Genomic DNA, 21,860 nt, shown 5'->3' with positions numbered 1-21,860 from the left:
CATTGTTTCTCTGTCTCTGTCTGTCTGTCTGTCTCTGGTATGTTTAAAACCATGAAGAACAGACTGGAGAAATGACTCAGTTCAAAGTCCTTGCTACTCTTCCAAAGGACCCAAGTTCAGTTCCCAGCAGCAACATCAGGCAGCTCACATTGCCTGCAGTAGCTTCAGCTCCAGGGGATCAACACCTCTCCTTTCCTTGAGGTGGGCAGATACCCACAGATATATACATAAAAACAAATATATCTTAAAAGCATAAGAAGCAGGGCATGGTAGCACATGCCTTTAACCCCATCTTTCAGGAGGTAGAGGCAGACAGATCTCTGAGTTCCAGGACAACCAGGGCTACATAGTAAGACCCTGTTCTCAGGAAATAAAGAAAACTTTAAAAGGACAACATTACCAATTCAAATCATAGTTAGGATGTAGAAGGAAAAGAGAGATTACCTTGACAGCTTTCTGGGAATTAGGCAATCCCTCTTCTATGTCTTCCAAGAGAATTCCTCCTAGTCCTCGCTGGTCGTGGTTATCTAAAAGCCTGAGGAGGGCCTTCTTATCTTTCAAGTTGTACTTAGGTTTGAAGGCATATTTCCCATCTACTACTTCAATTTTGGGATTGTTGACTAAAGCCTGTAAAAATAACACAATCTGGATATATATATTTATAAAAGCAAACCTCGTGTGTATGTTCTTAAATTCTAACATCACCCAACACAGTGGCATACTGAAGTATCTTGTGAACATAAACTAGCAGACCTAAACCACTAGACACCTAGGATCCTAGAACAGGGGATCCCAGATCTAGTTAAAAGGTATGAAAAAATCTGTACATTATTTGCATACATTCTTTAGAGAGAAACTTGTTTTATCACAACTGATTTGAAGAACTTTTATTCTTTTAGAAGACAAAGTAAGAATTAATAAAATACCAGTTAACAGACACAGTGAACTAGGATTCACCTATCTCTCCTCCAAAGTATAGTCCATCCCCGTACTGGCAAAAATTACTCAACACTAAGTCCTCCTCTCCTGGCAGCAACTGGCACTGCAGCTGCGGTGAGAAGTGAAGAGGGTCGGCCTAACGAACGTGGAACTTTACCTCAGATATCAGTACAACACAACTACTGAACTTAACCTTCTTACAAGCTCTGATGCACAGTTACTAGCAGAAGAAACAAAAGCTCTTCAAGAACAGAGCAACCCAGCCTGGTAGGACAGGAACTCCCAGTTACTTGGGAGACTGAAACGGGAAGATACACAGTGAAAACCACCTAGGTGACAGAGTACACTCAGGCCAGCCTGTGCAACTTAGTGAGAATGGTCTCAAAGCAAAAAGTTAAAGGAAGGCCAGGGATACAGCTCAGTGAGTACTTAACTAATAATATATGTAAAGTCCTTCCTGTGTCCAATCCACAGTACCAAAAAGAAAAAAAAGAAGCCTACATACCTCTTTCCCTAGTACCAATCAGGCACAGAAAAAAAAAAGAAAATAAAGAGAATAGGAACGACTAAAAATAATACTTGGGCTGGTAACATGATTCAGAGTTCGCTAAAAGCACTTGCCACAAAATCCTGATGACCACGTTCAACCCCAAATAAAGGTAAGAAGTAGATAATAAACTCTACAAAACTGCCTTTGGCTGCTACATGTGGCACACATGTACCCACCCACCCTTATGTTCATAATATCGATAATTTTTTTTTTTTTATTTAAAACTTTGGGCTGGAGAGATGGCTCAGTGGTTAAGAACACTGGCTGCTCTTCCAGAAGTCCTTAGTTCAATTCCCAGCAACCACATGTTGGCTCACAACCTTCTGTAATGGGATCTGATGCTCTCTTCTGGTGTGTCTGAAGACAGTGACAGTGTACTCATACACATAAAATAAATAAATCTTTTTTAAAAAAAATATAAAACTTTGTTGCTAACGATATGAAATTTGAATTTACATAAATCTGCATACTTAAATGTAGATTACCACTATCCGTGTATCACCAACATTTATTACCATTATCTACAACATTTGTGCTTAAACATTTTAAAGTTAAACCAGCAGCAGCTGGTTGTGGTGACTCATATCTATACCCTCAGCAGTCAGGAAGCTAAAGCAGGAGACTACTGCCAAGTGTGAGCCAGCCTGCACTACAGAGTAAGATTTTAGCTAGGAGTAGTGGTGCAAACCTTTGACCCCAGCCTTGGGAAGCAGATGGATCTCAGTGAGTTTGAGGCCAGTCTGGTCTATACATCTATACAGTAAAGTTCTAGGACACTACACAGTGAGACTCTATCTCAAAACAAACACAAAGAAAAACCAAAAACAAAAACTCACACACAACATAAAAAGAATAAAACAAAAACACAATCTTAGGCAGGTTGTTCTGCTTCTAGTAATAGGTAAGTAGGTGATAGAAGACGTGACCTTCAACGGTTTGGACTATGTCAAATCACTTTACTGCGTCATGCTTGATAAAATAAATTAACTGAATTAGGCCAGTCATGGTGGCACATGTCTATTTTTTTTAAAGATTTATGTATGTTATGTAAATAAGTTCATATAGATATATATACATATACTTTATGTATAGAGTATGCTGTTTTCATGTACACCAGAAGAGGGCATAAAATCCCATTACAGATGGTTGTGAGCTACCATGTGGTTACTGGGAATTGAACTCAGGACCTCTGGAAGTACAGCCACTGATCTTAACTACTGAGCCACCTCTCCAGCCCAGCACATGTCTTTAATCCCTGTATTTGGGAGGCAGAGGCAAGAGGCTCTCTGTAAGAAACTGCCTCAAATAAATAAATGAATAAATTATTACATCTGATTGTTTAGGGAGTATTCCTTTTTTTTTTTTTAATGTAGCCCAGACTGGCTTTGAACTCACTATGGAACTAACGATACCTGTGAACTTGGGATCCTCTGCTTTTCCATTCTGTGCTGAGATCACAGACATGTACCACTATATCCCAGCTCACATTTAGGCCTCAGACTCATCACTGGTCTTGAAAATACTATTCTTCCTATCAATAAACTTAAAGAAGCAAATACCTAAATAGGTAAGATCTCAGTCACTTGCAAACTGGCATGGTTGGTGACCGTTTTAGGCTTTCTTTAAGATGTGTATTTATTTAAACATAACAATCATATTATTTCTCTAAGTAACTAGAAATGATAACTCATTTATGAGTTATACTAGCATAGTTATTACTAGCATAGAATGCTAGTAATGCAATAAAATGGTTTACTGTCCCTAACATCTTAGGCTTTAAATTTTCTAAAGCATATATGCAATATATAACTTACAAGCATATAAGATTATGAGTTTGACATACTATTTATGAAAATGAAAACAAAATTGGTGTACTGACTTCACAACTCTACTGTAGTCTTAGAAGACTTTTTTTTTTTTTTTTTTTTTTTGGTTTTTCGAGACAGGGTTTCTCTGTGCAGCCCTGGCTGTCCTGGAACTCACTCTGTAGACCAGGCTGGCCTCCAACTCAGAAATCCGCCTGCCTCTGCCTCCCAAGTGCTGGGATTAAAGGCGTGCGCCACCACCGCCCGGCTAGAAGACTTTCTAAAACATAAATAAAATTATATGGAAACGAGCAGTGAAACAAATTATAGAAATGTGTATGTTTAAATTCAACCAAGACTCTACATCAAGTCTTTTAAGAAAAAGTAAAAAACATTAATGAATTACAGGATTTATTTTTTTAAAAAGAAAACATTCTGAGCCAGGCAATGACTCAAGAGTGCCAAGACTAAAGTCAACATGGACTACAATGAGACCTTGCCTCCTGCCCACATTTCACCTTCTCTCTCTCCCCCCCAACACACACAGACCACACACACACACACAGACAGACACCCACCCCATGCCCACCCCAAAACAGTAAAACACATCTACAGGTTGAAAATGGCTAAATGATAGAGCACTTAATAATGGAATGTTCCAGCACATGCTGGGCCCTGGGTGCCATCTCCAGCACCACACCTACCATAAAAAAAGAACTCTGGGTAGATGTAGCAAATACCCCTTTCTGTAATGACCTAATGTTTACAACAGTTTGAAGGCTATTCTTACCTCCGTCATTAGCCATTGTTTCTGCTTGAGTCCAATATCTAAGTGCTGTGTTTCATCCAAAATCTCTTCTAAAGTTAAAGGATGTGTATCTCCTCGCTGATGCCGTGTCTATTACGAAAGTTTTCAAACGCATTGTCAGTCATATATGAACTGATCTATTTAGGAATATACAACATGTAATATCTAAGGCAGTATGAACACCAGGATCAAGAACACAAAATCATACAAAACCAAATTGATAGAAATCAAATGATAAACTGAGAAGGAAAAAAAATCATTAACTTTAAGGAAGGTAAGGGAGTACACATCTGTAACCCCAGCATGAGGGATGCTTAGGCAGGAGAATCGTTAAGTTCAAGACCAGCCTAGGCTACGTGATGAGTTCAAGTCTAGCCTCATCTACCTAATAAGTTCAAAGGCTACAAAACAAGATGAAGACATCTTGAGCTGGAAGAGGAGCACAATAGCAACAACAGACTTCTCTGGTTATTGCAAATCAATTTGAAAAAACTTGCAGGGAAACATAGAAAACAGAAGAAGAAAATCAAATGCCTTTAAACATGAACAGATACTCAACATCCACCAAGATGCTTCTCACTTATCAGAAAACTAACTGTCTGATGCGTCCATTGGTGAGGACATAGGAAACAGGCCTTCTCACTGATATTACAATATAAAGTACTGCAACGCTTAAGGGAGACAAAATGCACTCTAATGGCCTGACCATCGATAAGGACTAACTACAGCACAATAAATGCTATATACAGATTTTTTTTTTAAGTAGGGAAGTTCGTTTTCTCTCTCTCTCTCTCTCTCTCTCTCTGTTTTTTTGGTTTGGTTTGGTTTTTCGAGACATGGTTTCTCTGTGTAGCCCTGGCTATCCTGGAACTCACTCTATAGACTAGGCTGGCCTTGAACTCAGAAATCCGCCTGCCTCTGCCTCCCAAATGCTGAGATTAAAGGCATGTGCCACCACTGCCCAGCCGCAGGGAAGTTCTCTATGTGGCCTTTTCACTGCTGGACCACAGACATGGTCATGCTTCAAAAAAAAAGGTTTCCTCTAGTGTCCTCCACTGTGGTAAAAAGGTCAGGCTGTGGCTGCACACAAACAATGAAATCACCAGTGGCAACTTCCATAAGTAGATCTAAACTGATCAGAGATAGATCAGCTATCTGCAAATCTGTCTATTCTGGAATATATATATTATTTCAATAAGCTGGGCTTATTAAAAGAGCAGGTACAGGACACAGGTAAGCAGAAGAGAGTACTGTCAACTTATGAACACCAAAGGTAGTGCTCCAGAGGAGGATATGGCTCCTGAAGGGCTTTTCAGAAGATACTGTGATTCTAGATTAATTACCACAGTCACTGCACTGTGCACCTAGAAGTTAAGGGAAATGTATTCAAAAGACTAAAATGCATAATTTAATAACTTCCGGCATTGTTATATAAATATCTAACTTCTGAAACCCAGATCTAATTAATTCCCCTTCTTTAGCCAAAAAAAAAAGGAAAAGGATTTTTGTAACCTAAGTACTTACTTTCATATAATTCACAATCTTAGCAAGAACACCAAACTTATATCCAGAGCTTCCAGACAGAGCTTTCAAGTTAAATGATCCATTGTTATGATCTGGAAATGAAGTTCAAATGAATTAGTGTAACATTTTCAAAGTGTTATGATTTGAGTAGTGAAAATAAATATTCTTCTTTGAATGTTTTCATCTAATGAAGTCTATCCTGTAACGCTTTAGCAAATTCACAAGATTCATGTATGTACACTGAATTATCAATTCCCACCACATACCTATCCTTTAGAGAGAGGGTCTCACTATGTAACATAGGTTAGTCTCAAACTTACCATCCTCCACCTCAGTTCAAAACTGTTAGGATTATAAGGTTACGCCATATCCTAAGCTAACTGTAACTTAAAAGCATGAAAATACAGTTTGCGAAGGAGAGTGCTGGAAACCAAATTCAGGGCCTGGTGTGGGTTGGCACTCTAACAATGAGCTGCAGCATTAGCCCAAAATACTCATCTTTTGTTGCTGCTGTTTGTTCTGAGACAGGGTCTCACTACAAGACCACTCTAGCCTCCAACTCATAAAGACCCACCTGCCTCAGCCTCCCCAGCTAGAATTAAAGCTCTGTGCCACCACACCCAAATCAAAATACAATTCTTTACAAGTACTTTTGCCTCATTCCACTCCTACCTTAAACTTGGTAAGTCCTCCAATAATTAGATGAGCATATTATAAATGCAAGAAATGAGTGACGGCCAGACTGGTATCTATCTCCCCATCATTCTCTCTTCACCTCTCTCCTTTCTTGCCCCTCTCCTCCCAGAAATCCTTACATTGCCGGGCGGTGGTGGCGCACACCTTTAATCCCAGCACTTGGGAGGCAGAGGCAGGCAGATTTCTGAGTTCGAGGCCAGCCTGGTCTACAGAGTGAGTTCCAGGACAGCCAGGGCTACACAAAGAAACCCTGTCTCGAAAAACCAAAAAAAAAAAAAAAAAAAAAAAGAAATCCTTACATCTCCTCTCAGAAATCCTTGCATTTTGTTTGAAAACATTTACCATTGTGTTGCCTCTCTACAGACAGAACCCTAATGCCATCACAGTATCACAAGCATTTGAGCCACGGCCAGAAAGGTTAAAAAATTCATTATAAATTCAAGAAAAGCATTTCAGAAGCACACATTCTATTAGCAAGATATCATATCAGATATACACTTCCCATGTGGATGATCCACAAAGTGAGTGGTTAAATAAGAAAATAAGGGGAAGCTATTTCTGGCATCAGCTCAGTAATAACCATTTAAACAAAAGATTGCATTAGAACAATCACAGTCAAATATAACAATTGTCAGAGATCCAAAACAAGTTTCTAGCTGTAATATAATACTCCTTTGAAATTAGTGAAAAGTCTTTATTGGATGTTTTCTTTCCTTTAATACTAAAATACAATGTCCTTTGAAATTGTCCCTTAGAAATAACCTATAATTTTGAAAGAAGTAACTCAATTGGCAAATTAAAGTATACTATGTTCCCAAACTAGCCACATTAAAAATGCCTTACTGCCAGCACTTGGGAGGCAAAGGCAGAAGGATCTCTGTAAGTTCAAGGGAGCCTAGTCTACAAATCAAGGCCGGGGTAGGAAAAAAACAGAAAGGAATTCCTTACTGATATACTGATGCCTTTATACAAACTGTTTCAAAATCCAGGGGTGGTGGCATAATTATAATCTTAGAACTTGGTAGGCTGAGACAGGAGGATCACAAAAGAGGAAGTACATGGGAGGGATCAGAGAGGGTAAAAGAGAGAAGGAAAATGATGTAATTATAACATTTAAAAAAATAATATGATGGGCGGTGGTGGTGCACACCTCTAATCACAGCACTTGGGAGGCAGAGGCAGATGGATTTCTGAGATCGAAGCCAGCCTGGTCTACTGAGTGAGTTCCAGGACAGCCAGGGCTACACAGAGAAACCCTGTCTCAAATAACCAAAAACAATAAAAAATAAATAAAAAATAATAATAATAAAATACAAAACAAAAACAAAACTGTTTGCTGTTCTTCTCAACACCCACTTCTTGCAGCTCACAACTACTTGCAACGCTAACTCCAGGGGATCTAATGCCCTTTTTTAGACTCTGACAACATTCACACACATGTGGCATACACTCACACATATATAAAATTTACATAAAAATATTTTTTCAAAAAATGTTTAAGGTCACGCTCTGCTACATAGTAACTCCAGGGCTAGTCTGAGGTATAAAAGACCCTGTCTCAAAAATAATAATATGTTTGTTTCAGTTATGAAATACTAACTATATGGTTATTTTCCCGAAGCACTTGAAAGACTTTTAATAACAGTATCTTTTATTGAACCTATTATCTGCCAAGCATCACACTAAGTGATTTTCGCATTTAATCCACATTAGGGAAAAAATCTATTTAAGAGGCTTTATTGTCCTCTTTTATGTATTTAGTGTGTGGGGGGTGGTCTTCATCACCTGCTTCTCCATCTTTTTTTATTTTTAAATTTTATCATATGTGTATGGGTGTTTTGCCTATGACCCCTTGAATGCCCTGGTGCCCCCAGAGGCCAGAACAGGGCATCAGATGGCCTGGAACTGGAGTTACAGAGAGTTGTAGGAACCCATGTGTGTGCTGTTAATCAAACCAAGGTCCTCTGGAAGAGCAGCCAGTGTTCTTACCACTAAGCCAGCTCTCCTGCCCTTACATTTTTCGAAACAGGGTCTCTCACGGAACCTAAAGCTTACCAATTGGCTGGCAAGCCCCAGTAATTTCCCTGTATCCAACTCCTCAGTACTGGGATGCCAGGATTTTTTATATGGATGCTGGGAATCTGAACTTAGATGTTCTTGCTTGCACAATAAGCACTTCACCAGCTCAGCAACCTCCCCACTCTAACTGCTCTCTTTTAAACAAAAATTGTGAGGGTTGTAACAAGGTTGATTTAAATCAAGCTGTAAACCCTGTACTACTGCCTTATATAAGATCTACCCAAGTCCCTTTACACATTATTATTATTCAAACTGGCATAGGCCATTTTGTCAGAACATAGACATCCATAAATACACATTAACCTAGGACTTCACAAATGCTAGGCAAGGATTCTTCTACCACTAAGCTTAACCCCAGCCCTATTTTTACTTTTTATTTGAGACAGTCTCATTAACTTATTTATACTGGTGCCGGGGAGATGGCTCAGCAGTTAGAACACTAGCTGTTTCTGAAGAAGACTAGAGTTCATTCCCAGCACCCACACAGAGGTCCACAACTACGTGTAACTCCAGTTATGGGGGATCTGACACCTGCCTCCAGCCTCGATGGGCACCAGGCACACATGTGGTGCATAGACATGCATGCAGATAAAACATCCATAGACATAAAATAATAAATATTTAAAAAGTTACTTAGATTGGTCTTAAGCTTGTGATCCTGCCTCAGACCCCTGAGTAGCTGGACGATAGGCCCACACCATTGAGACAAGCATTTTAATTACTATTATTAAGCTTATCTTACAAGATTGTATTAAAAAAGAAAACCAGTAAAACAAACAAACAAAAAATCACAGTATGTTAAGAACTCCAAACAAATGATCAGTTATGAATCATATATAGTTTTGTTTATTACAATGTCCCTAGTACTAAGTCCATGCCAATCAAAGTCAGCATTCAAATATAATAAGGGCATTTCCATAAACTTCTATAACTAGAAGTTATAGCTCCAGAAACTAATATGATGATTTATCTATATATTTTATTTACCTTTATATATGATTTATCTATATATTTATAGGTGATATGATTTATCTATAGATATAGATAATATAATAATACATATACACATACACACACCTATAGCACAAGACCTACTCAACCTCCCACTGGTTGGTTGGTTTGTTCCACCGATTTGACTTTCAGTGGGGTTTTGCTGTTTGTCTGAGACAGGGTCTCAGTATGTAGTCTAGAACTCACTATGCAGACCAGGCCAGCGTCTGCCCCTCAAGTGCTGGGAGTAAAAGTGTGCACCACCATGCACAGCTCTTGCACTTTAAAACTACTCCTTTAATTAAAAATAAATCTTGATTCTTCTATGATTAGTCCAAACTCTTTTCACCATAACTAAAACTAATTAACAGCCAGTTGGACTAGACCCAATGAAAAACATAAGAGCTGTCTATATCTTGCAGTTTAGAAAAAGAAAAATTACCCACCTAGATTAACTCTATTAAAACTTAAAAAACTAGCTGGGCGGTGGTGGTGCACGCCTTTAATCCCAGCACTTGGGAGGCAGAGGCAGGTGGATTTCTGAGTTTGAGGCCAGCCTGGTCTACAGAGTGAGTTCCAGGACAGCCAGGGCTACACAGAGAAACCTTGTCTCGAAAAAAACAGAACAAAAAAAAAAAAAAAACCTTAAAAAGCTAAAACATTACTTCTTTTCCCTCAAAATTTCTTCCAAATACAAGTGCTGTGTGCATAATTCTAGAAGTCAAGACTTAAGAACACACTAAGAAAAAAACTTTAATTTTAAGCTTATTTATGAGATTTTTTTACACATTTCCAACTAACATTTTACCAAAGTGGTTAACCTGAGCAGCTGTTTCCTAGGTAACTACCTCTAGAGACTATGTTCTAGCCCTAACACTACACTGTTCACAACGATGTTAAATTTTGTAGGAGGAGAAAAAAAAAAAAAAAAAAAAAAAAAACCTAAGAGATCAGCCACTGTTCCCACATGAAAAATTAGCTTAAAGACAAAAAAATAAAATTAAAAGAAAGGGGTGGCAGGTGATAGCTCAGACAGCCCCACTCAAGTTTATGAATGATCGACCCCTCAGGCCGCTGGACTTAATGCAAATGAGCACAGAGGAAGCTGTCAGCTGCATTATGCACCGACCAATAGCAGCACAGCTCCATCTTGGCTGTGCACTAGGCTGCATTACAAACAGACGGTACCATCGCTTCAACAGCGTCCTTCCAGACAAGAGGTAGGTTTATTTGATCCTTTTTATTCAGTAGCCCACACCCTTATGAAGCAGAAGGGAAGTATTTTACCATGGAAGCCAGAAAGCATTATGCCTGCTAAAGACGTAACAACAGCGTATTAACCCATTACTTGCTAAGATTTTATCAGGGAAATGACGACTGCCTAGTGCTATTTGATAAGCATCCTTACCATCCGTGCCTTAATGGAAAATTCATTACATTGCCCACTCATCTGATCTACCCAGACCTTAAGTAAGACAAAAGCATTGGATGTTTAACCTGAGTCTTTGCTAATTTCATTTTCTCAAAGCAATTTATTTCAGCAGTCTGGTCTATTTTAACAAAGGATGTTTCTCAAAGGAAAAAAAAATCTAAAATAGTAACAAAGCCTTTGGTTAAAGCTTTCTGATTATATGTACAAATTATATTGGCTGATAAAAAGCAGTTACAAAAAAGCTTGTATTTCAACAATTGAGAAGATAATTCAAATTATTTATATTTGACTCTGAGCATTGATGTAGAGAAAGCCAAGAAAATGCCAGTTATAATTTTTATATAAAAATTCTTTAGCATGTACCATTATGTGAGTTGTATTATATTGTAAGCAGAGATAATTTATAAATCATCAGATTTTCCTAACATCTTAATTAAAATAATTCCTCACAGTAAAATCTTGCCATGTTATTAAACAAAAACCTTTTAAAATATCCTTAAATTACAAGCCACACAACAATTTAAAGTAATTAGGTTACTCTTAAACTGGTACTGATACATACAAATTCAGTCTTTTTGATAAATTACATCTTAAAATTAAATGTGTCCTAAGCAGAGCTGGCTAAGGTAGAACAGTGATTCTACAGAGTAAGATTACTTTCCCGGCTCATAATCATCCACATTTCTGCAAACAGTATCTGCCGATGTAAGTCCTACTCAGGAGATGCTAGCTCTGCATGTACTGAACAATCGAAATACCCACCTTGGTCCTCTCCTTGGACGCTAAGTATATTTACTCTTAGGTTCTTTTTTTTTTTTAACTTCTGCTTTTCATAATTTCTATTCCTTCTGTTTCTTAGCATTCAGGTTACACAGATTATCTCTTGAAAAACTCAAAAGGTTGCTGTAACAAGATACTAGATTTCTCAAGTTCAGCACAGCAGGCTAATTACCTAGAAACCATTCTGCTTACCATCTACGGGAACCAAGTAGTATAAAAATAACTATCGATTAACAGTTAATTTAAGCTTTAAAATTTCAAAATGCCTTAACATTCATTAACAGCCTACATTTTCATATAGTATTTATCTATTATTGGCATAAATGGAGGTTCATCATCTTTCAGGTATACCTTATCTCAGAGTCTCAGAGCCTGAACTGAGTGGCTCTATATTTAAAGCTTATTATAATTAACTGATCATATTTCAAAGTGATGTGCTTAAAAGTGCCAGAGAATTCAATTTCCCAATTTTCACTGTAACTAGAATTAAATCATAATTTCTAATCTGGTGAGCCAGGGTTACAAGACCTATCCCCATAAATATTCCACTGGGGCCTTTTGAAAAGGATAGAAAAACAGTACAAGGAATATAGCAAAACTAACATAAAACAAAACCTAACTAAAAATATGATCTTCCTTCAAGCTATAATAAAATTATAAAGGGGGATCCACAAAGTACAGACTGTTATTGATTGTATTTTTAATCATTTTCTCTCAGTTTTTATAACATGCTTACAGCATTTCCTTTATACAAATGTAATTTTAATTTGAAAAATGTAGTCCAGAATAGGACATTCTCATGGTGTACTTCTTTCAGGTGATAAGTACACCAATCCCACTGCCATAAAATGCAGTCTTTACCTTAAATCTAACACATGCAAAGCCTACTGGAGCTTTGCTATACTTTGAGCAATGCACATTTAACTGAAGGGGGATAGTGAGGCCTATTATCCAGGTTTTACTTGTTTCAGGTGTCCAGAAGCTAACTAAACCAACAATGTTTTGACTTCCCATCAGCTTCAACACTGCCAAAAGTGGCAAAGTGTCATAACATATACGTAAACTTTAAATACCATCTTGGTCACTGTTCTATACTATGACCACAGTAACTCTTATATAAGAAAGTATTTAATAGAAGGTTTGCTTACAGTTTCAGAGGGTTAGTCCACTATCATCACGGTGGGGAACACGGCACCATACAGGACGGCACTGGAGCAAGTAACTCAGAGCTGCATCCTGATGCACAGGAAAAGAGCCTAGGCCTGCATGTGCTTCTGAAACCTCAAACCCCACCTCCAGTGACATACTTCTTCCAACGAGGCCACACCTCCTAATCCTACTCAAGACACTCCCTGGTGAATGAATATATGACCCTATGGGGGAACCATTCTTATTACTCATATATACTCTTTCCTAAACTGCTTAGACACTTTCAGCAAAACACATAAATGCCTTTGGTAAACATACGGTTATTCCAAGGTCATCGCAAATCATTATATGAATGGTCACGTGTAAGTAAAGTACACTGTCTTGAGTCAGTATAAAAGGCAATGGCAGAGTGCTCTCCTAGCAAACACAAGGCCCTGGTTTGATAGTTTCCTGAAGTCTGAGTCTTCCTAAACATCACTATCTTCAAAAAGAATATGGAGATTCACTTATGTTAACGTAAAAGCAACTGTGACAATATGTGTTTAGTGAAACCTTAAAGGTGCTTCAAAAGCCAAACATTATAAAGTCACATGGGAAGTATGCTCATACATGTGCCTTTATTTAAAAAGTCAAGACAAAAAGGTCCTAGCCATGAACGCAGACATGCACACACGTATGCACGCATGCACGCCCCTAAACTTTGTCTCTATGGAATCTGGTTTCTGAGTACTTGTACATTTGCATCCCTGTTGTTTAGACTTAGACACTGACAACACAGACATTGGATAATAGCCGATGGAGCATCCACATCTCACAACAGAAGAGGCACATTTAACACTGCATTATATGGCAATGGTACCATAAAACACAAGGCAACTGCTGGGGTTTTCCCATAAGAATGCACTCTGTATCAGATGAGGTCCTAGAACTAAAAGGGAAAATGGACCCACAATCCCATCCCTAACCCAGAAGCTGTCTCCAGCTGATTGCCACTTGCAAATAAAAAATTAGTTCTCTCTAGAGAAGTTTCACTGGGGAAACAAACCACTCTTAAGGGTAGGATGAGCCATGCTCAGCAGTAAATGGCCAACACAAATGAACTCAATGGCAGCCTTGGAGGTTCTTTGGTTCATAATGTTAGTTCAGGGGTTAGTTTGTTTTTTTAAAGATTTATTTATATGAATACACCATAAACTTGAAAGCTGTCTTCAGACACACCAGAAGAGAACACCAGATCCCATTACAAATGGTTGTGAGCCACTATGTGGTTGCTGGGATTTGAACTCAGGACCTTTGGAAGAACATCTTCTGATGATCCATCTCTCCAGCCCCCATGGCATTATTTTTTTAACCTTACAAGTCCTTTGCATAAATATTATGGCTTCTAGTTTTCTGTTTTTATGAGCTCCCTGTGTGTGTAGATGGGTATGTGTCTGTATCTATGTTTCTTATGCTGTTTCTTTGGCTCTTTTTCTTGTTTGGCTTCTTTGTACTACTGATGTTTTTGTTTTATTTTTATTATCATTCTTTAGATGCCCATTTTTTTTTTCCTAAGGAGAGACAGAAAGAGTGGATCCAGATGGGAGGGTATTGGATAAAAACTGGGAGGTATGTGGGGCTGGGAAACTATAATCAGAATATTGTATGGAAAAAAATCTATTTTAATTTAAAAAAAAAAAAAGGATTGTGTTCTCAAGAGAATAGTCCAAGAATAAGGTAATTTTGAAATCCTGGATCTAGATATATATAGCTTGAAAATAATGAAATGTACCATGAAGTGACACACTTTACCTACTGACAACGTAATTTTATATGTTCCTCAACTAACAGAAGTAATTCAATTACATACCACCCATTAAATCTGTTGTGTCTCACTGAAGAATGAAGAATAACCATGCACCATGAAACAGAAGTCTTAAATGCAAACAAAGCGGGTATTTAAGCCTTTACTTCTTGGCTTCAGATAATGAATCTAACCTTCAAAATATAGGAAGTAAGCAAGGGGCCAGCCAGAGAGGTGGGATTTTTGTAAAAACAAACTTGATTTAGAACAAACTTGATTTAGAACAGAAACTAAAATATCATAAAACCTAACTTTATAAAATTTAAAAATTCTGTTTACTAGGAAGACAAAGAAATTTAACCATTATGAACTCACAGTTTGGGTGTGGAAACACTACGCTTGTATTTAGAAACTGTCTTCATCTTTTAGAAGTAAGTACTGAAAGCCAGGCGGTTGTGGTGCACACCTTTAGTCCCAGCACTCAAAAGATGCTGAGGGAGGCAGATCTCTGTAAGTTCAAGGCCAGGCTGGTCTACAGAGCAGGTTCCAACATAGCCAGGGCTACACAAAAGAAATCTTGGTTTTTTTGTTTTTGTTTTTAATTTAAAAAAAAGGGGGCAACCAAACAAAAGAGATGTGCTGAATTATTTCTAGATAAAATAATGTCTGGGAGTTGCTTTCCAGTGACGCACGTGACAGAAGCAAGTGGATAAGCACAGTGTCCAGCAACTGGTAAGATGGACTATGAGCACACAGGGCTCATTACATGCACTTCTTTGCTTTTTTTTTTTTGAGACAAAGGTCTCCCTATAAAGCTGAGACCCACCTGGAACGCCTACTGTCGCCTAGGCTGGCCTTAAACTCATGTTCTTCCCGCTTCTGTCGCCCAGGTGCCTCAATCATAGGCATGTACCACAATGCCAAGGGTATTATACTCTTTATGTACTATGTTGACATTTTCTCTACATAAAACATATACATAAAAGATATGTCTACAGCCAGGCAGTGGTATAATCCCAGCACTTGGGAGGCAGAGGCAGGCGGATTTCTGAGTTCGAGAGTTCGAGGCCAGCCTGGTCTACAGAGTGAGTTCCAGGACAGCCAGGGCTACACAGAGAAACCCTGTCTCAAAAAAAAAAAAAAAAAGATATGTCTATAATTTAGAAAAAGAACTCAGTACACACAGTAGATGATAAGACATTTGTTATAAATATACATAAAACTGTTTATAAGTATGTAGTAAAGAAAAAATATAGAAAATATTATTGGCAAATTAAATAAATGCAATCATGATTTTATTCCTCTTTTTTAACTATATAAGGCACTTAATGACTGTTTTCAAAAAGACTTAAAATATCTTTTAAAAATCAAGATAACGAGCCAGGCAGTGGTAGTACATGCCTTTAATCAGAGGGAGGCAAAGGAAGGCAGATCTCTGTCAGTTTGAGGCCGGCAAGCTTGGTCTACAGAGCAAGTTCTAGGACAGCCAGGGTTACAAAGAAACATTTTTAGAGAGAATTTAAAAACTATCAAGATAGTGGCAGCATATAACTTTAATTTTAGCCCTTGGGAAACAGAGGCAGGTGGATCTCTGTTGAGTTTGAGACCAGCTTGGTCCACAGAGTAAGTTCTACAACAGCTATGGATATATAAAGAAACCTTGTCGAAAGAGTATTAAAAAAAAAAAAACAAGATAGTGGTAGCATATGCCTTTAATCCCAGGACTTGAGAAGCAGAGGCAGACAAGTTTCTCCAAGTCAGCCAAGGCTACACAGTGAGACCCCATCTCAAAAAAAAGAAAAGATAAATAAGTACAATATTTCTGTAACAGCAAACTTGAAATCTTCACACCCTCACGTAGGAGATAACAAGTATCAGGTCAACAAAACCCAAAAACACTGACATCAGCAAGAACAGCAACACACTATTACAATCCAAGCACTAAGGAGGCAAAGGAAAAAAGATCCAAAGTTCAGGCAGCCTTAACCACACACCAAATTTAAGACCACAATGAGCTACATCGTTTAAAAACAAACACCAAAAGTAAAGACCAAGGAAGTAGCCCAGAAATTTAAACAGCCCAGAATTAAAAACAGAAATTTAATTCTGTAGCTTTCTTGATGAAATTAACAAATTGACGCTTCTTAAAAGGGTTAAATTTGTCTACTTTTAAAAAATTACATTCTTATTCACGGAAAAAGAAAATTGCACATGCCACAGAATGCAAACAGAAGTCAGAGAGAAACTTGCTTCTCACCATGTAAATCTGAGAGAGCAAATTCAACTCATTAGGCTTAGCTGCAAGCATCTTTACCTCCTGAGCCATTTTGCCAACAGTGACATCACTTCACAGGCAACTCAAGTCTAAAACTTTATTTCATCCTCATTCTGAAAACTGACAGATTGAGAGCAGAGCTAACAGAAGTGGCGGTAGGAGACAGAACCACCTTAACCAAAGAAGGTGAGGAGAACCTAACAGGGGCTGAGAAGACTTCCCATGCTCACTGACCACTGTGCAGTCAAGCTTCAAGCCAGCAGCTGCTTCCCTTTATTAGCTGTAAATCCCGTAAGTAAATCTTTTTTGTTTGTGTGTGTGTATGAATCCCAAACACAAATATTATATGATAGGTGAGATGTATAAAAACTAGAGTATAACCAACTAATTGGCAAAAACACACCAAAAAATTACACGCTAACTCCATCGTTAATTTTGTTAGACAGTAAGTACGCGGTGACTATATAAATTTACTAAGGAATCTTAGTGCTGAGATCTGAATGCACCAGTCTGTAGTTTGGCTATATATATTCATTTTCTCCCTTTGTATAGACTCCAAGCAGCAGCACAAGAAGTGGAGTCTCAAGGATGGCTTCCAGCCACTGGAATGAAACCACAACCTCTGTTTACCAGTACCTCGGATTTCAAGTCCAAAAGATTTACCCTTTCCATGACAACTGGAACACTGCCTGCTTTGTCATCCTGCTTCTGTTCATATGTACTGTGGTGGCCTTAGTTGTGCTGGCTTTCCTTTATGAGGTACTTGACTGCTGCTGCTGTGCGAAGAACAAAACTGTGAAGGACTTGAAAAGCGAGCCGAATCCTCTCAGAAGTATGATGGACAACATCAGAAAACGTGACAGCGAGGTGGTCTAGCCTTCCACAGAAGATAAACAAAAGCTTTAAAAACAGCCTCTGCCTCTTCTGGGGAAAATGAAAATTTCCTGAGGCCAACCTTTATTACAAAATTGATCCGACTTTGAATGGTTAAAAGATCTCTAGTAGAAAAGAAACATGTAAAACGTGCACTCTTGTGTCTGTAACCTCATTAAATGTGCAGTTCATAGTGTGAACCTACAGTCTACTTGGTGCAGCGACTCAAACACTATGTGACCGTCCCAGCATCCACCACTGCAACACTGAGCAGCAGTGTTCCAGCTTCCAGGCAAACGATAAAAAATAAGCACAACTAACTGCTAAAATAAGTAACCCGCACAAGGTCACACAGATTAAAAAGTAGTATTTAGGTAGCAACATATCCTACTTAAAATGTGCCTCTAGGGGCTGGAGAGATGGCTTTGGGGTTAAGAGCACTGACTGCTCTTCCAGAGGTCCTGAGTTCAATTCCCAGCAACCACATGGTGGCTCACAACCATCTGTAATGGGATCCAATGTCCTCTTCTGGTGTGTCCTAAGAGAGCAACAGTGTATTCACATACATAAATAAGTAAATTAAAAAAAAAAAAGTACATGAAAAAAAAATAAAAATAAAATGTGCCTGTAAACCAAGAATAAAGCATGTGCATATAGAATGCCTTTGCTATAGTATGAGGAAGGTGAGGAGACAGTCTTGACATATAGCCCAGGCTAACTTCAATCTTGCAGCAACCATACTGCCCCAGCCTCCAAAGTGATAGGATTACAGGCATGTGGCACCATGGCACAAACTCCCTATTTATTTAAAATCCAGTACTTTAAAATTGATTGAAGACAATATATTTATAATGACTTGACTTTCACACAGCACTAGTGTTAATTCGAATGGATCTCACAATGATCAGGAAGTCACAAGTATGATTACCACAAACTAACTTGCTTTTGGTCCAGAAGTCTAGAGTATTTCCAAACTGAAACACACAACTACATGTTGTAAATTACAGTTTTTGAAAGTATTCTTTTATTTTTACTTCTCTTATTCACTCTATCAAGATCTAAAGATATTCAATGAATGAAAAACTGCTAAGAAAGGTGAAAAGCTCTTGTTAGAGCTGACAGAATTTTGGGGAGTGAGGTTGAGGATTGATTGATTGATTGTCTTTGTTTTTCCAGACAGAGTTTCTCTGTTCTGGACTCACTCGATAGACTAAGTTAGCCTCAAACTCACCGAGATCCACTTTCCTCTGCCTCCCAAGTGCTGGGATTAAAGGCGTGCACCACTACTACCCAGCAAGATTATTTTTGTGTATTTTTATGTATATGAGTGTTTGGTTCATATATAGAAGAGGGCTCCAGCTCCTATGGGACTACAGTTACAGGTGCTTATGAGCCTCCATGTGAAGCTTGGAACTGAACTCACAACTTTGAGAAGAGAAGCCAGTGCTCTAAACCGCTCAGCCATCTCTCCAATCCCCTGGAATTTGGGATTATTTTGTTTGTTTATTTTGAGGTACAGCTCAAGATGGCCTCCACCCCCAAGTACTGGGATTACAAGTTTTCACTACCATGTCTGTCTCTAATAAGAGTATTAAAGACATTAAACACCTATAAGAACTGTGGTAGTCAGGGGTTAGAAGATAACTTGGTAGGTAAATAACTTCCCATATCATGAGGATCTAAATTCAGATCCCCAGAATCCACATGAAGGCAGTTGCTCAAGGCTGTAATCCAGCACTCATATAGCAAAAGACAAGATAACCTCCTGAAGTTGATGGGCCAGGTACCTAGGGAACACATCAACAAGAAGAGACTCTGTTTCAAGATGAAAGGAAAGGACAGACTCCTACAGTTGTCTTCTGGCCTCTACTTTGCATGCTACAAGTGTGCACACACATTTTTTAAAAAAAAAAAAAAAAAAAAAAAAGATGTAGTAGTTTTAGGCCAGCTGTGGGGGGGCACGTGCCTGTAATCCCAACACCCACGAAGCAGAGACAGGAAGACTACCACAAGACCAAGGTCAGCCAGATCCTGCCTCAAAAAAGGAAGGAAGGGTTTTTTGCTGGAGGGTCTGCAGAATGTGTTTGTTGGGTTTTGGGGGGGGGGGGGGGTGGGGAGGAAGGGAGAGAGGGAGGAAGGGAGGAAGGGAAGAAGGGAAGAAGGGAGGAAGGGAGGAAGGGAGGAAGGGAGGAAGGGAAGGAGGGAGGGAGGAGAGAGGGGGGAGGGGGAAGAGAGAGAGGGAGAGAGAGAGAGGGAGAGGAGAGAGAGAGGACTTCCCTTTCTGTTCTCAGCTCTGAGACTCAGCATTGGACTGTGTGTCCTGAGGGGTTTGTGGGAACAGAAAGAGACACAATCTCTTCATAACTGCCATTGGAACTGACAGATGAGCAGGTCATTGTGAGAGAAGTTGTCAGTCTGGCTTCAGAGACAGCACAGAACTTGAAATCAAGTAGCCATGGGTGCAGTGAACATTTGATAAAAAAAAGTCATGAGAAAAGCATGCCATTTAACATGCCTTCTCAGACCTCGGGGTTGATTAGTCTGGCTTGAGACCTCAGCCAGCGTTATATTTAACCACAGCCCCTAGAGACCTTGCTATTTGAGTCAAGAACAAAGCAAGGATGCCTGTAATCTCCGTTATTTCATGACTGTTTAGGAAATGCAGTCTGCAGGACGGACACGAAACAGAAAGGAGAGGCAAAATATCAAGCCAACAATTTGTTCCTGCTGTTTGAGGGTGGCTGTCATTTGTCAACTGAATGTACCATTCAACATGCTGCACTCCTTGTCCTCTTAGAGCTGCTGGGGGTTGAGGCAGGAAGAGACTAGGTATAAAACAAACAAACAAACGGAGATATGACTCTTCCAGTAGTCATGGGTTTGGTTCCCAGCACTCACATGAGGGCTCACAACTGTAACTCCAGTTCCAGGGGATCCAGTGCCCTCTTCTGACCTACGCAGGCACTACATACAAGATTTTTTTAAGACAAATTTTTTATTTTTTATTTTTTATTTTAAACAAGTCAGCAGCAGACTGAGCCGTGGAGACACTAAGGAAGGGGAAGAGCCATCCTTGATCAGGGGACAGTCCACCTGAAGAGGGAGCTTTGAGCAAAACCCAAAGGGCAAGCCATGGATAAACGGTGTTCCAAATGGTGAGCAGTGGGGAAAAGGCCCTGACTTTCATGAGCATGTGGGGACCCCAGCAAAGTTGTGGGGCTGGCATGATGAGTCAGGGAGGTCTGAGGCCTGAGAATCGGACAGGAGCCAGAATATGTAAGTTTAGCAGCGTGACGAGAACCCAGACTCGTGAGTATGCTAGGAAGAATACTCATGGGGCAGGAAGTAGGCGAACTGATGCTGCCACTCTGGCCTTTGTGTGGAGGACCATGAATTAGAACAAGCACTGACAGCAGGAGCACAGGAAGAGTGCTTCCTTTACATAGCAGCGAATGAGAGGGCTGGGACGGCATGGGAACATTGTTGCAGAATTTGAAGATAAAACCAGCACTTGTGAGACTAAAAATGTAGCTTAGTGGTAGAGTGGGTACAGGCGCACATACAGGCACACACACACACATTCATGTGCACACCTCTGTTCTCAATTCCTACTGAATATAGATATAAGAAAGGCCAATGAGCCTTGGAGACACTACAAAGCTACAGCTTTGACCAGTGACTTTAACTAAAGGCCTGGGGTGGGGGGATGGATGGATTCAGATCAGCACTTAAAACATGAAGTGGCTTCACATACGTTCCAGCCTAGAGCTCAGGGGAAACCCTAAATAGTCTCAGTAGTCACTGCATAGGTAGATAATCTTGCCCCCAGAACATTTTAGATGCGGAGCACCTGATATCTGATTTGAGCAGAGTCATCTGGAGACTTAGGGCTGATGAGATGGACCTCAGTCCCATTTGGAGATGTCTTGGACAGGGACCTTCCTTGAGAGATGCTGATGGATCTTGTGGAGAATCTGAGGGTGTGACATGTGGAATAATGACAATCCCCGTGGCTGTGCTCTGGTCCCTGGAACAGTGGATTGGAGTTACACAGATTACTAGCGAGTAGTTAAGTGTCTCAACGCTGCCTTGCTTTCCTCTCAATGTTCACGTTATGGCTTTGGTTTTTTGTTTTGTTTTGTTCTGTTTTTTTTTTTTTTTTTTTTTTTTTTTTTTT

The 21,860-nt window shown here is 39.3% G+C and overlaps 2 protein-coding genes across 4 annotated transcripts in view; one reads left to right on the top strand and one right to left on the bottom strand.

The window, feature by feature from the left end:
- Gtf2e2 (general transcription factor IIE subunit 2) overlaps nucleotides 1-21,860 on the bottom strand; it is a 45,066-nt gene that overhangs the window by 13,620 nt on the left and 9,586 nt on the right. For all 3 annotated transcript variants that reach the window (XM_028768230.1, XM_028768229.1, XM_028768231.1), the window contains exons 3-5: nucleotides 5,627-5,718; nucleotides 4,085-4,192; nucleotides 445-627 (exon numbers count right to left, since the gene is read on the bottom strand). In XM_028768230.1, coding sequence (XP_028624063.1) covers nucleotides 445-627; nucleotides 4,085-4,192; nucleotides 5,627-5,718 — 383 coding nt within the window. The remainder of the gene's footprint in view (nucleotides 1-444; nucleotides 628-4,084; nucleotides 4,193-5,626; nucleotides 5,719-21,860) is intronic.
- On the top strand, nucleotides 10,545-17,883 carry Smim18 (small integral membrane protein 18). Its single transcript, XM_028768232.1, has 2 exons — nucleotides 10,545-10,611; nucleotides 17,363-17,883. The coding sequence occupies exon 2, from the start codon at nucleotides 17,399-17,401 to the stop codon at nucleotides 17,684-17,686; it is 288 nt and encodes a 95-aa protein (XP_028624065.1). The 5' UTR covers nucleotides 10,545-10,611; nucleotides 17,363-17,398; the 3' UTR covers nucleotides 17,687-17,883.

This window comes from Grammomys surdaster, unplaced genomic scaffold (assembly GCF_004785775.1).
Source record: "Grammomys surdaster isolate TR1022 unplaced genomic scaffold, NIH_TR_1.0 185, whole genome shotgun sequence".
Taxonomy (NCBI): Eukaryota; Metazoa; Chordata; class Mammalia; order Rodentia; family Muridae; genus Grammomys; species Grammomys surdaster.
This window is presented reverse-complemented; position numbering and strand designations above follow the sequence as displayed.